At 46.1% G+C, this 14,434-nt stretch overlaps 1 protein-coding gene across 1 annotated transcript; it reads right to left on the bottom strand.

The window, feature by feature from the left end:
- Positions 1 to 9,936: 9,936 nt before the first annotated feature.
- Positions 9,937 to 11,960, bottom strand: LOC119444398 (acanthoscurrin-1-like). Its single transcript, XM_049664577.1, has 3 exons — positions 11,880 to 11,960; positions 10,368 to 10,440; positions 9,937 to 10,307 (listed from the first exon to the last, which is right to left on the bottom strand). The coding sequence occupies exons 1-3, from the start codon at positions 11,958 to 11,960 to the stop codon at positions 9,937 to 9,939; spliced, it is 525 nt and encodes a 174-aa protein (XP_049520534.1).
- Positions 11,961 to 14,434: the final 2,474 nt, after the last annotated feature.

The raw sequence follows: 14,434 nt of genomic DNA, 5'->3' as shown, positions 1-14,434 counted from the left end.
CAATCCAGGATTAATTGGAGATCGTTGGGAGAGGCCTTCGTTCTGCAGTGCATATAAAATTTGGGATGATGCTGATGACCGTCCTTTAAGTATACTCCAGCATTCTGGTTTCCATACGCCTGCCTTCAATCCCATTTCCTACTACGTTACCATCGTAAAGAGATTTATACAATGAATGATATTGTCATGCGCTGAAATGGCATTGTGTGCCGCAAGGATGCGTTTTCACAACACAGTCCCTTTTCACTTCTAGTCAATTAATTGTGAGAGCCCTCATGCAGCTACGAAGTTTTCACGTCACTCATGATACAGCGGTTACGTGCGTGTAAATTTTCGAAATGAAAAAAATGACATGATTTCAAATAAAGTTTGGACAAATCTTTGGTGAGGCTTTTGGGGAAAGTTGCTCATATAGGAAACTTAAGACGCTTTAGTTCTTCAAAGGCCATTAGAAGTTAAATTTTCATGTACACTAACATTTAAAGGATACTGCGCTACATATAGAATAAGAGTACTCGATTATGTAATAAGAATGCCTATAAATGTAGCCTATCAGCGCTCAGCGAACTAGCTTTACACAATAGATTCAAAGAAAAGTTATTGACTAAAGCTATAGCCAACTTAAGAGACTATAAGGCATGATTAGTAGCAATATTTTAAAATGCAGCTTATGTCTTGAACTTTGCTGATATGCTTCCAACACTTTGCTGCACCAATAATTTCACCAAATTATATTCTAAGGTGCTTAACATTGCCAAGTCGTGTACAAGTACCACCCGGCAATGATCTTGTATAACATGATAGAATATCTAGATAATAAATAAAAACCTAATAAATAGGTGACTGGAATTCTTCATTTGAGCCCTAGTTAATTGCGAGACATGCAGCTAATGAGTGCGTCGACGAAACGGGAAAGTTTTCTGTCGTCAAGCCGACAACAGAAACAGTTAGTCATCCGTGGTTGCTTGCGTAATGAATACCAGGCAGCAGATACAACGTTCTCGCTTACAGGGGCAGGTGGTCCGATTGAGTTCAAATCACCATGACGAATTATCTCGTCGTTTTTAATGCTTCCCAAAAACATTCTTGTTTGCGGCTTTTAATAGTGCAACGGGGTCACGGTCTAGGCTCTTTAAAAGGTGCCTTGCTCACACGTCAGCGAGTAGCCTGCGAGCCTTATATACGCTGCCTATCCAATGATCTCGCCACCCCTGCTAACACAATTAAAGTTGCCATAAGTGTTAACTGGCACACCCCCTACAGATATAAAGGACGTATTGCCCGAAACTGGCGCTGAGCAGATGTATATTAACGAAAAGGCAATTAGTCAGGCTTTGCGATCTCGTTAACGTCACAGTGCCATCTATCGTGTAAGCGTGCGTCACTTGAAGTAACCCAGAAGTAATCACCAGTGTTTTACTTCTGCAATCTTGGTTTGATATGCTTCACATACCTTGAGCCATATAACGTAAAACTATTACAATCTCTTTTTATTCCAATCTCCTCACGTGAATTTACATAACCGCCGACAAAAGCATCGGGAATTGGCCCGCAGCATTGTTTCGACCACCCAATCAAACGCTCGACTCGTTTATAATAGGAGGTCACTTTTGTTTTACGACTCCTTATTATAGGTGGTCACGTCGCATAACAGGCAGCTGAAGTGAGCGCGTGAGCGCAGCCCGAAAATGTTTGATCAATGCCGGAGGGCTGACGGCGAAGAATGCGTAAGATTCGAAACAATTATTTCTTTTTTGTTTGGCCTAATGATGCATAATCGGTGTGCACACGTCATAGCAGATGCGAAGTTCTCGCGATTTTCACGACGTCGCGTGACAGACAGGCAAGTGGGGGTGGGGTGGCCCTAGAAATGTTTGACGAATCGTGGAGGAATGATTGCAGAAAGGAATAGAAAAGCTCTGGAATCACTTTACGTTACAGCGCGCCTTATTTACAACAAGCAAGAAAGAGAGAGAGAGAGAGAAATAACTTTATTTTGCCCAAAATGTGGTTAGAGGTAACTACTAGAAGCCTCCCCCATCCCCCCTTTAGACGGCGGCCGGCCGCCCCTGAGCCGCGGCGGCGTCTTCAGCCATTTAGACTACTCTTGCTTGAACATCCGGGTCCGAGCTCAGCAGAACGGTCTCCCATTGCTCCTGATTTGTTATTATTAAACTTTGTTGTTGTGTTTTTGACCAGTTATTGTCATTATATTGTTTTTTGGGCATGCCCAGATTATGTGTTGAAGATCGGCTTGGTTGTTACAATGTTTACATCTGTATGTGTATACATCTGGGTGGTAGTGACTGAAGACAATGGGTACGGGGAATGTTTTGGTTTGTATTAGCCGCCACGCCACCGATTGCCACTTCTTTAATGAGCAATGTGCTGCCGGATATCTAGCCCTGGCTAGTCTGTAAGGATCAATAATTTCTCTAAAGGAAAGCAGCCTATCTCTGCCCGACCGGCGGATTGCTAATACGTCCGCGTTGGTGTTGGTGACGTCGTCTCGGTCTGCGAAACCTCGAGCCGCGTCATGCGCATTCACGTTGCCTGGCAGGCCAGAGTGGGCTGGTGCCCAGATAATTTGTATTCCCCTAACTCGGTCTCCGTGGAAACCAGCCTGGAGGATTTTTTGCGCCTTTAGCGAGATGCGTCTTTTAGCGTAATTTAATATGGCGGTCTTAGAATCACTGATTAAAATTTTATATTTGGGAGAAGATGTCATTGCTAGTGCAATGGCGACCTCTTTTCCTACCTCTGGCATTGTTGTTAGGACTGTGCCTGACGCAATTGCATGTCCTTGATTATTGACTACTGCCACTGCCATGGCATCTTGATGTTCGTAGTCGGCTGCGTCTACATAGAGCACACCTTTAGAATTTTCAAACCTTCTGCCTAATGCTTTGGCTCTTTCTTTTCTTCGTTCTTCGTTGTGAGAAGGATGCATGTGTTTGGGTAACGGAGGGATATATAGGTGTCTCTTAATCGTCATCCGTCATGCGATAAGACAATCGCGTGTCATAAGTTGTGGGCTCGCAAACTAGTGCTGGCTGCGCATGCGCCGAGAGATAGCCAGTGCTTATATACGCACTCGAGTATCGTTGTATGTTCTCTTCTTGTTGTTGAGTTGAGGCTGCCAGTGTGCACCTCAATAATAAAGTACGTTCTAACCCGGTCCCGGTGTCAAGCTACAACAACTGGCGACGAGAATGGGATCCGTGCCGGGTTTCTAGGATGGCCACCACAACCAGTCCGAACGGAAGCATGGCGACCACTGTTGGGAAGCTACCGGAGTTCCATCCAGATGACGGCAGCTTTGAGGTGTACGTGGAGCGGTTCGAAGTATTTGCCGCGGCCAATGACATAGCTGAAGGCAAGAAGCTACCGGTCTTCTTAACGGCTATCGGTGAGAAGGCGTACGTCACGCTGCGCAGTTTGCTGCTGCCTAAAATACCAACTAAGGCGTCATTCACGGAAGTCGTGGACGTTCTGAAGAAGCATTACGCTCCTAAACGCTCCATGGTCACGGAACGGTATCGGTTTCACCAGCGAAAGCAACAACCGCATGAGACCGTCGCAGATTTCATAGTCGAATTGAAAAAAACTCGCTGCAACCTGCGAATTCAGCACCTTTTTGACGGAAGCTCTGCGCGACCACCGAGGGAGTACGGTGCAGGCTGTTGGCAATGCCAGATGACGAAATGACATGGGAACGCGCGTGCAGCGTAGCCATAGCCATGGAAGCAGCGATGCAAGACACGAAAGAAACGCTGCAAACCAATGCCAAAGGAGCGCCTTCAGAAACGGAAGACATCCACTGGCAACGAGAAGTCGCGCAACAAAGCAAAGCCCTAACGAAAGAAGCGCCGGCCCAGTCCAGCTTCGCAAAAGCAAAGTGGTCAGAGAACGAAGAAACGAAAAGAATGTGTCATCGATGCGGAGGATAGCATTCACCCGTGAGTTGCCGATTTCTGAACAGTACCTGTTATAAGTGTACGAAAAATGGTCATGTTGCCAAAATGTGCAAATCTAAGCTTGTCCACAGTGTAGAGAGCGAAGAGTTCGACAACGAACTACTCACTTTATGTCACACGAACCAAAAGGAAGGCGCGCCCGCCATTTTACTCGAGGTTTTGATAAATGATAAAGTGATACCCATGAAACTTTACACGGGCGCAGCAGTGTCAATAATGTCAGAAATACAGTGTGCGAAACACTTTCCGAATGCCTCTTGCAGACAAGCAAATGTCAAATTAGCCACCTACAATATCACGGCAGTCCCTACTGTAGGCGTCATGGATGTAAAGGTGCAATACCAAGACCAATGCTACGAACTACCACTGGTCATAGCGAAAGAAGCGCAAGGGGCAAGAATGCCCACGTTGTTTGGCCGAGATTGGCCTTCTAAAATCAAAATAAATTGGTCTGAAGTCTTGCCTGTAAGAGTTCTGGATAAGGAGACATCGCCTGCTGAGAAATTTCCCGAAATGTTTGGCGGGGGTTTTGGTACCATTAAGGCGTTCGAATGCAGCATTGAATTGAAGGATGACGTGCGCCCTGTCTTTATGAAAGCGCGACCAGTGCCATATGCCTTGCGCGAGCAAGTCGAGCAAGCATTGGTGAAATTAGAAACAGCTGGTGTCATATTTAGGGTCAGGCACAGTACATGGGCAACGCCGCTTGTGATTGTCCCAAAAAAGAACACACAGGAACTGCCATTATGTGGCGATTACCGCGTCACGGTAAATCCAGCAATCAAGGTCGATCAATATCCCTTGCCACTGCCTGAAGATATCTTCGCAAGCCTGCAGGTTGGAACCGTGTTTTCTATCATAGATCTCTCGAAAGCGTACTTGCAGCTTGAGGTAAACAAGCGAGCTCAAGAACTGCTCACAATAAACACCCACTTAGGACTCTTTAGGTTCCGCCGCTTGCCTTATGTCGTAGCGTGCGCACCGGCGATTTTCCAGGCAGTCATGGACCAGATACTGCACAATATGCCGGGAACCGCCTGCTATTAGATGATGTAGTCATCCCAGGTGAGAGTTACAAGCAGTGCTACGAACGAGTGGAGCAAGTTCTGCGACGCCTGAGTGAACACCGCATAAAAGTGAACGCTAAGAAATGCAGTTTCTTTCAGCAGCTCGTCACATACTTGGGGCACGAGATCGACAAGGATGGCTTGCACCCAACGGCGGAAAAAGTAGAAGCCATTAGAAAAGCACCAAGGCCCACTTGCGTGACCCAGCTGAAGGCTTTTTGGGTTTGATAAACTACTGTGGGAAATTTTTGCCGAATTTGGCCTCGGTCTTGGAACCATTGCATGACTTGCTGAGAAAAGAAACTATGCGGCACTGGTCACGTGATTGTGATGAGGCATTCCGAAGATGCAAAGAAATGTTGGCTGATAAAAGTGTGCTGCAACTCTATGATGTAAAAAAGAAATTTGGGTTACATGTGATGCATCTGATTATGGGTTAGGTGCAGTGCTATCGCACGTGGTAAACGGTGAAGAAAAGCCAGTTGCTTTTGCTTCACGGTCGTTGTCTGCGTCCGAACGTAACTACGGACAAATTGAAAAAGAAGCACTTAGTATTGTGTTTACTGTAAAAAAACTTCACAAGTACCTCTACGGGCGACCCTTTGATATAATAACCGATCACCAGCCCTTGACAATTTTGTTTGATCCTAAACGGCAGGGCAGTGCAGTGGCCACTGCAAGAGTGCATCGCTGGTTAACATTTTTGGCCGACTACAGCTATAGAATCAAACACAAGCCAGGAACAGCCATCCAGCATACAGACGCATTGTCTCGTTTACCGCTGCCCGACACAGGCAGCAGCTGTGAAGAAATCTTTTACTTTTCGGCCCTAAATGACTTGCCATTGACATCAAAGGATGTCAGCCGGGAAACGGGACGCGATGGAGTGCTCAGGGCTGTGCGTGACATGATGGCATGGATGGCCCAAAGCAGTATTTGAGGAGCTAAAGCCATTCTGGATATGCCGGTTGGACCTCAGTGTAGACGACGGGTGCGTTATATGGACAAACAGAGTTGTGATACCGGAGTCATTGCAAAATGGTCTTTTGCAAATTGCTGCATGAACAGCACTTGGGAATAACCCGAATGAAAGCATTAGCGAGGTCAATAGTATGGTGGTCTGGAATGGTGAAGGCCCTCGAAAACATTGTGCACAAATGTGAAATATGCCACACTGTTCTCCCTGCAGCGTCACCAGTACCTTTGTCGTCATGGCAGGTATGTCAAAATCCATGGGAACGAGTGCATTTAGATTTCGCCGAAGAAACAGGGATGGCATTTCTTCTCGCTATTGACACGTCTTCCAAATGGTTGGAAATTAAGATCATGAAGTTAACAACCGCCTCGAAGACGGTTGAGGTTGTGCGTTCTTGGTTCGCGGCGCATGGCCTTCCTCTGGAGGTAGTGATGGACAACGGGCCGCAGTTTCGAGCCGCTGAGTTCAAAGACTTCCTTCAAGCTAATGGTGTGAGGCACACACTGACGCCGCCGTACCACCCGCAGTCTAACGGTGCGGCGGAGCGCGCAGTTCAGACAACTAAAAAAGCTCTTCTCGAACAGGTACTAGAAGACGCAGAAAATGGCATTAATAGATCGCTTCAACACAGAATAGATAACGTCGTAATCTGTTATCGAACAACGCCTCACACCTTCACGGGAAGAACACCTGCGGAATTATTTGTACGAAGGAAGCTGCGGACCCGATTGTCACTGCTGCGCCCAGACGTAAAAGATGCAATGAGCGCTAAGACCGCAAAAATAAAAACATCTGCAGATATGCGCAGAGGTCCGCCTCGAGTGTTTGCTGTGGGTGATCGAGTTCTGGTGCGTTCTGTGCGTGGAGAAGTGGTGAACTGGTCGCCTGGAGAAGTGACGCGTGTAAAGTCATCTTCGACATGTCTAGTGTAAGTGCGAAACACAGTGCGGTTCGTGCACGCGGACCACCTGCGACCATCGAACATCGAGCCAAAGGTACGACATGACCCAGTGGCTGAAGTGGAACTGCCACATACATCTGACGTCACCGATACTACACCGACGACATACCAAAGACCGGAGTCGTCGTCACCAGCAACGACTTCATTGCGTGCAAGCAATCACGAGCAGCCGTTACCATTACGAAGGAGCACAAGGGAGCGGCGCCCACCTGATCGCCTGACTTATGATAATTTCTACAATTGTGCGTGAAGGAAGTGTTGTGACGTTATCCGTCATGCGATAAGACAATCGCGTTTCATAAATTGTGGGCTCGCAAACTAGTGGTGGCTGCGCATGCGCCGAGAGATAGCCAGTGCTTATATACGCGCTCGAGTATCGTTGTGTGTTCTCTTCTTGTTGTTGAGTTGAGGCTGCCAGTGTGCACCTCGATAATAAAGTACGTTCTAACCCGGTCCCGGTGTCAAGATACAACAATCATCATCAGCCTATTTTATGTCCACTGCAGGACGAAGGCCTCTCCCTGCGATCTCCAATTACCCCTGTCTTGCGCTAGCGTATTCCAACTTGCGCCTGCAAATTTCCTAACTTTATCATCCCATCTGGTTTTCTGCCTAACTCGACTGCGCTTCCCTTCTCTTGGTATCCATTCTGTAACCCTAATGGTCCACCGGTTATCCATCCTACGCATTACATGGCCTGCCCATGGTGTCTCCTAATATCCGCTGGTATATCTGTTTTGATGTCAGTTCTGGGTTCATAGTTGATCCGCAGTGATTCGAGAATATGTCTTCTGGTTTGACTTTTGGTGAGCCTCTCCATCTGGGCAGTTCTGTGAGCTTCTATCAATTCTTCTATGGTGTAATGGAGTCCCAGTGCTTCGAAACGTTCATTCGAAGTGGAAACCGGGATCCCCTAAGCTTGCTTGTAGCTTTTCCTGATCATGACGTTGTTTTCTTTTCTTTAGTTTTAAGGTCTAAGAATGGCGCTACGTAGACGATCCAACTGAGAGCAGAGGTTTGAATTATGTAGTGCTTTCTAACTGTCTGATGGTTTCAATATTGTAGCCCTTGTTCTGAATCCGCATACCGAGGATCTTTATACTTGTAACCAGCGGTATGGGTTATCATTGGTTTGCGAAGAGCTGTATATTGGGGACTTCAGTTTTCTTTTTCACTCTTGACGTCGGCTGGTATAGCAGGCGCTCGCATTTCTGCGGGGAGCATCCCAGACCTCTCGACCCAACGTATACTTCTACCGCATCAATCGCCTTTTGCAGTGTGTCCTGAATATGACCATCACTGCCTCCCGCTATCCATAGCGTAATATCATTGGCGTATAGGCTATGATTTAGATCTTCAACGTTATTAAGTATTTCTGGGAGGCCTATCATGACGACATTGAAGAGGAAAGGCGAAAGGGGTGAGCCTTGTGGCGTACCTCTGCTTCCCATCTCTAGTTCGTCCAACGCCACTCCTCCTAATGTTAAGATTGCTCTTCTGTCAGATAGAAAGTCTTTGATATAATAATACGTCCTACGCTCAACTCCTAATTTTTCCAGGTTTTAAAATATTGCTTCATGTTTCACATTGTAGAAGGCCTTGGTTAGGTTATAGTCTCAGTATGGCCCTGGTATCCATCCGGGAGCAGCCGTTTCCGTCTATTATTTGATGTTTAATTCTCAGCATTAGGTTTTGCGTCGATAACTTCGGGCGAAACCCCACCATTGTGTGTGAAAAGGCTTCTCTGTTCGCCATGTATCTGTTCAATCTGTCGAGGACCACGTGTTCCATTAATTTCCCAACGCACGAGTTCAGCGAGATTGGTCTGGGGTTTTCAAGCTGTAGTTTTTTGCCTGGCTTCGTGATCATTACGATTTTTTGCTGTTTTCCACTGTTTTGGGATTTTGCCTCTTTCCTAGCAGATGGTCATATATTTTGTAAGAGCTTCAGTAGACTGATCATCCAGGTTACGAAGCATCTTGTTGGTAACTCCGTCTGGGCCCTGGGCCGACTTTGTGCGGAGGTTTTGAATAGCCCCTCGTACCTCTGCCACGGTAAAAGGACGATCGAGTGCTTCGTTGTATGCCCCTTCGTATGCCTGAGATTTTCTTTGGGATTGGATCCTATGTATGTGTCTTGGATTTCTTTAATTAACGCCTTGTCCGTACCAAGGTAATTATGTATTATCTTGCTTAGGTTGTGCTTTTGCGTCGTCTTGCTCTTATGTGGATCAATTGGTCTAAGAATAATCCATGTTTTGGCGACACCAATCTGTAGATCCATTTCTTCGCACGTGCTGTACCAGTTTTGTCTGGTTAGTTGGTTCGCGTAATGTCCTTGCAATGCGTCTTCGTAAGTTACGATTTAGCTTTTGTTTGCTCAATTGTCTTTGCAGGCCTTGCTTCGCTTCCCACATGGGTAGGAGCTTGGCGTCGGCTTGGTTAACTCTGCTTCCTCTTCCCTCTTCCAAATGTTTGCACTCTTTCAATCATAGCTTGACATTTCAATACTGCGTGGTTGCTTCCCACGCACATTGAAATATGCTGCGTCGCTGCTGCAGTGAAATTTTGCCTCGAGGGTGGAACGTTAGCAACATGCAATGAAATTTCGCATTTATGCATGTATTCAATTTTATAATTGCAAAACCACAGACATCACGCGCATAAACATTCAGGTAGTAATGACTTTGCAAGGATGATGCCACACATAGTCCCAATCATCATTTTTTATTTTTTTCTGGAGAGAGGAACAATATACAATGAATTCGATGAGTTCGATGCCCTCAATGAAGAGGTATGCTACAAAACAATGACGCTATTGAGTGCTTTACTCGTAGTCCTTCTTCTTAGGCCCCTCCAGGTAATCATGTACTCGCTGTCATGAGGTCAACGCAAGCGGCAATCCCAAGCTGCATTTACACTAGAAAAAAATTACATGCACACATCATCAACTCAGTCAGTCCTTGTAACCGTAGCCACCACCATAGCCGTAGCCGCCTCCGTAGCCGCCGCCATATCCATAGCCGCCTCCGTATCCGTAGCCTCCGCCATATCCGTAGCCGCCTCCGTATCCACCGCCGAGGCCAGAGTGAGCGAGAAGGGCTCCTCCGCCGCTGACTTTCTTGACGTGGTGAACCGTCCTTACCACGAAAGCTGGTCCGGCCACGGCCTTGGCAAATGGAGGTCCTCCGCTAAGTAGAGCGACGCTGCTGCCGACGCCTACGCCTCCAAGGCCTGCACCCCCGACGCCGTAGCCTCCGCCATAGCCTCCGCCGTAGCCTCCACCGTAGCCTCCACCGTAGCCTCCGCCGTAGCCTCCGCCGTAGCCTCCGCCGTATCCCAAGCCTCCACCGTATCCGAGGCCGTAGCCGCCGTAGCCAAGACCACCAAGGCCGTAGCCACCGAGGAGTCCCCCGGCAGAGGCACAGGCTACGATGGCGGAAAGGACGACGACAGTGCTCTGCGCAGGTTTAGTCGGCTTAGTCATTCCTTAAAAGGTCAGGTTCATATGTCTAGCCAATGATCCGAATTGACTAGATTATTCAGGCATGAATTATGATGAGCGCTTGTTCTATATATGTAAATTAATGCGATAACATATTGCTCAAGGGACATCGCTAGCCTCTTGAGCATTATGTGCACTGATAATATAATAATTATAATGATGTCATAACCTTGAAGAGCCGAGATAATCATGTTTTCTTTTTAAAAAATGTCGTAAGATAGAGCTTTGTGGTTTCTCGAAAACATTGCGACAAGCAACAATCAACGTCCCTTGTGTTTCCCAATGCGAGATCCATCATTGCACTTATACAGTGCGAATATTTAATAATGTGAGCGGAAGAAAACCAATTTTCGCAGTGTGGACATCTCGTTTATTACTATGAAAATGTACATTCCACTTGAAAAAAAGAAAAACATAATCTAGGGCTCTCTTATTGCTAAGTATCTCAAATTCTTCACAATTATGTCTTTGTTATCTCTAGAAAAAGAAATGTTGTGAGTTAATGTCTGAGGGCACGAACATTTTTTGCCTGTCCCTCAAAAGAACGGTATAGAATTTTTTATCTGGGTTAGCTGTGCTCTCACCGCACCTTGCTAATGGCGCGGACAACCTAATCTTAGTTAACAAACTAAATTATCCCCCATAATTTTTTGTCAACGTGGAGAACATTCACAGTTACTAAAGCCATTTTTGATGGCCACAATATCAGTTAGAGCTCTAACAATGCTACTCGTACTGCGTGAAAACTAGTAATTATTAACGCATAGAAATTTGGAAACGTATAATTTGTTGTGTAGCGCAATGCGATTTTTTTTCAATATGGCCTCACTTCAAAACGCAACATCGCAACATTGCACTTTCGTTTGGGCGCCAACCTCTACAGTCTACTGTAGCTGAAACCTTGCAGTAATTAAAGGAATGAACTATAATTACCACATTATGTCTGACCGAAATGATATTTAGACATGGAGATTAGGCTTGTACCCTTAGCCGGTAAATTTCACTGACTGCTATTTAGGCTATAATATTGTGGTTAGGGGAAGCGACTACAAGTTCGTGATCGTGCGGACTGCGCCTTGGGACTACATTGCAATTAAGGCTAAAGTTTGTTCTTCAACACCGCAGTGAATTCCATGCATAGTGTGATTTGTGCGATAAGCACATGGTGAAACGCATATTGAGCGGGCTTAAACTCGCGTTATAAACTTTCTTAACTTTTATTTGCTCCCACGCACCACTATTTGATACACACTAATTTACAAATATTCTGCAATGCTGTAGTCGTGTAGGTTAGACCTAACCGCTTCGTTAACTGGGTTGGCACTGAGCACACCCAAAGCACGGAAATGAATTCTGCGCCATTTTGGTCGCTCTGCTTAAGTTAGGTTACTCACGAGGGCGTTCATGGCTTCGGGATGCTGCTCCTTGGGCGTGCTAGAAGAATGTGTATGCGTTAGCACCCTGTTCTGGGCCATTTATATACTCCGAGCGTACGAGGAACACGCTTTCAGTATCACACGAGGGTTACGTACTAGCCTCGACGGTAGTGCTGCAGCCGCCAGACGTACGCCGGGAGAGGAAAAAAAGAAAAAGAAAATACGCTCAGGAAACTACTTTGTATCCCTCTATCGATCGCATTCACGCAAGGGCTCCAGCGGTCTCTGGTTAAAGAGACGGAAACAAATTGCATCTTCCAAATGGGCCGAAAAAAGAAAGACAGAAATCAGGTATCGCTTGTTTACTTTTCAGCAGTCTTTGGGATGGGAAGAGCGCGCGTTCCAAGTGGATACAGTGCTTTCTTACAGGATGAAGTTTGTGCACGTTTTCAACAAAATACAAGTAGAAACTAACCATGGAAATATCAAGCAAGACATTACAGCTTCAGGGTAGCCTGGGTTAAAAGTAGTGCTTCTCAATTTTGAACTGCCTAAAGAGGGTGGACACATGACCAGCGCTACTGTCAACTGTTTATTTCACAACGGCATCCTGAAATATCTGTATACATGATTCTCGCATGCACTGATGTGTTAATGGAGACAATAATATACAGTATCAAATATGTGATATACCCCTCGAGAAATGTGATTTATTTCGAGTGCAGAGAAACAGAAGGCTCACAGAAATAGCCCTAATACCTTTTCTTATGTGAAATCCTCCCAATAACAAGCGGACTTGGTCATTGCAGCTTTTGGAAAGAATATTTGCTTCTTGAAACAGTGCATCACAATCTCAGTAATTCATGTGGTCCGCCAGATGCGTTAGTCTTTCTTGTCTTCAAGGCGTGCTCCCGGATTCGATAGTTTACACACCTTCCGGGTGGAAAGATAGGTCTTCCCACAGGACACTATTCTGTATGGTATGGATGCTAACAAGGCTAAAATTGCATCAAGCAAGCCCTGGTAAAACTCGCTGGCTCTCACTTTGAAAATACGAAAATACAAAAATTCATAAGCAAATATCAAAGTAGTGCAAAAGATTGCTTCCCTTTTCAAAAAGATGGTCCAGTGTGTCCGCACTTTGGTACAAAAACTAGTATCACTTAAAATTGGAGCTACACAAGTACCAATGCAAATCCGCTCCTTCTGCAAAAAAAAAGACAAAAAAGGTTCACTACAGTTTCTGGCTAATAATTTTAGCTTTTCTGGGGCCGCTTGTGTTGATCATATAGACTTAGGGCAAAACAGGGTATTTACCTTTTCACTCGTCTCATTCGAAGACAGTAACAAGAGCCATTCCGTCTCTGTGCCTCGAGTCCACCCTGAAGATATTAGAGTGTTATAGCTGAGCAAGTTTACAGGCCAGCGGAACGAGCGGGCGAGCAGGCAAGCGGCGACGGCAGCGAAGCGCGGCACGAAAGGAAGAGCTTTAGATCAACGATCCCTCTCCCTGTTGTGCCGAGTAAAGCTGACTAAGCCCCTGAATAAAAATTTGGAGGACGCTTAAGCTTGTCCTTTAAGAGTAGAGGGCCATAGCGTTATCGGGACCCGTTCACATCGCATCGTTCGCATACGGCAAGTAGGCTTCATTCACTGCAACACAGAACGCGGGAAAGCCAGCTTACAAAGACAAAGCTTACACTGATCCCCTTAAAGTCAGCTTAACTTTTAAACAGAAATGCATTGCTGGAAAGACGTTTTTTCAGGGGCAATGTAAGTGGTTTTATATTAGAATGTGAACCCTCTGGCATCATAAAACCAACGGTAGCAACATTCTTTTAACTTGCCGCCGCGGCTGCGGCGAGGAGCATGAGAAGACGCAGGAGAGAAGGTCTGCGTCTCCCAATTGGTTGAGCGCCGTCACGTGGTATTTTTCGCGCCCTATTCTCTATTTCTTTTTTTCTTTTTGCAGCGTCTTGGTGCAGTCGCCGCCATGACAGTTGGCCGTCGAGTTGCTGCGACGACGTATACGCAAGAGATTTGATTGTGCTTTGGGTAAGTCTCCTGGCTACCCGCTTCATTGGAGAACTCTGTTTTTGTTTTGTTTTATGTTAGCGATTACTTTTAGGGGCGCTGATGGTGCAAAAGTGTACAAACAGAGCCTTTTTCCCTTTATTCAGGGGCTGCGGAACTCGGGCATTGTTAAGCTTAGCCGTGGGTAGACTTGTGCGAGGCTTGCTTTCTCGGTTCTCGTTCACATATTTTTCTTCTGATTGCACTAACGTCAACCAGCATCTCTGCATCAACAAGTGTATGAAGCTATGGAGTGCGTAGGCTGTCTGCTGTCATCATCATCATCATCAGCCTATATTTATGTCCACTGCAGCACGAAGGCCTCTCCCTGCAAACTCTAATTACTCCTGTCTTACGCTAGCTGATTCCAACTTGCATCTGCAAATTTCCTATCTTCATCACCCCACCTCGATTTCTGCCGTCCTCGACTGCGCTTCCCTTCTCTTGGTATTCATTCTGTAACTCTAATAGTACACCGGGCCACAGGCTTTCCACAGGCA

The sequence above is a fragment of the Dermacentor silvarum genome, chromosome 3 (genome assembly GCF_013339745.2).
Source record: "Dermacentor silvarum isolate Dsil-2018 chromosome 3, BIME_Dsil_1.4, whole genome shotgun sequence".
In the NCBI taxonomy this organism is placed as follows: Eukaryota; Metazoa; Arthropoda; class Arachnida; order Ixodida; family Ixodidae; genus Dermacentor; species Dermacentor silvarum.
Note: the sequence above shows the minus strand (reverse complement) of the source record. Positions and strands in the feature narration are given on the sequence as shown.

Bases quoted from the DNA above. Each gene is read 5' to 3' on its own strand.
- LOC119444398 (XM_049664577.1), bottom strand. From the start codon at position 11,960: ATGGCCCAGAACAGGGTGCTAACGCATACACATTCTTCTAGCACGCCC. The intron at 10,441-11,879 runs GTGAGTAACCTA...AAACCTGCGCAG, and splicing joins CCGAAGCCATGAACGCCCTC to AGCACTGTCGTCGTCCTTTC. The intron at 10,308-10,367 runs GTGGTCTTGGCT...GATACGGCGGAG, and splicing joins CCTCGGTGGCTACGGCCTTG to GCTACGGCGGAGGCTACGGC.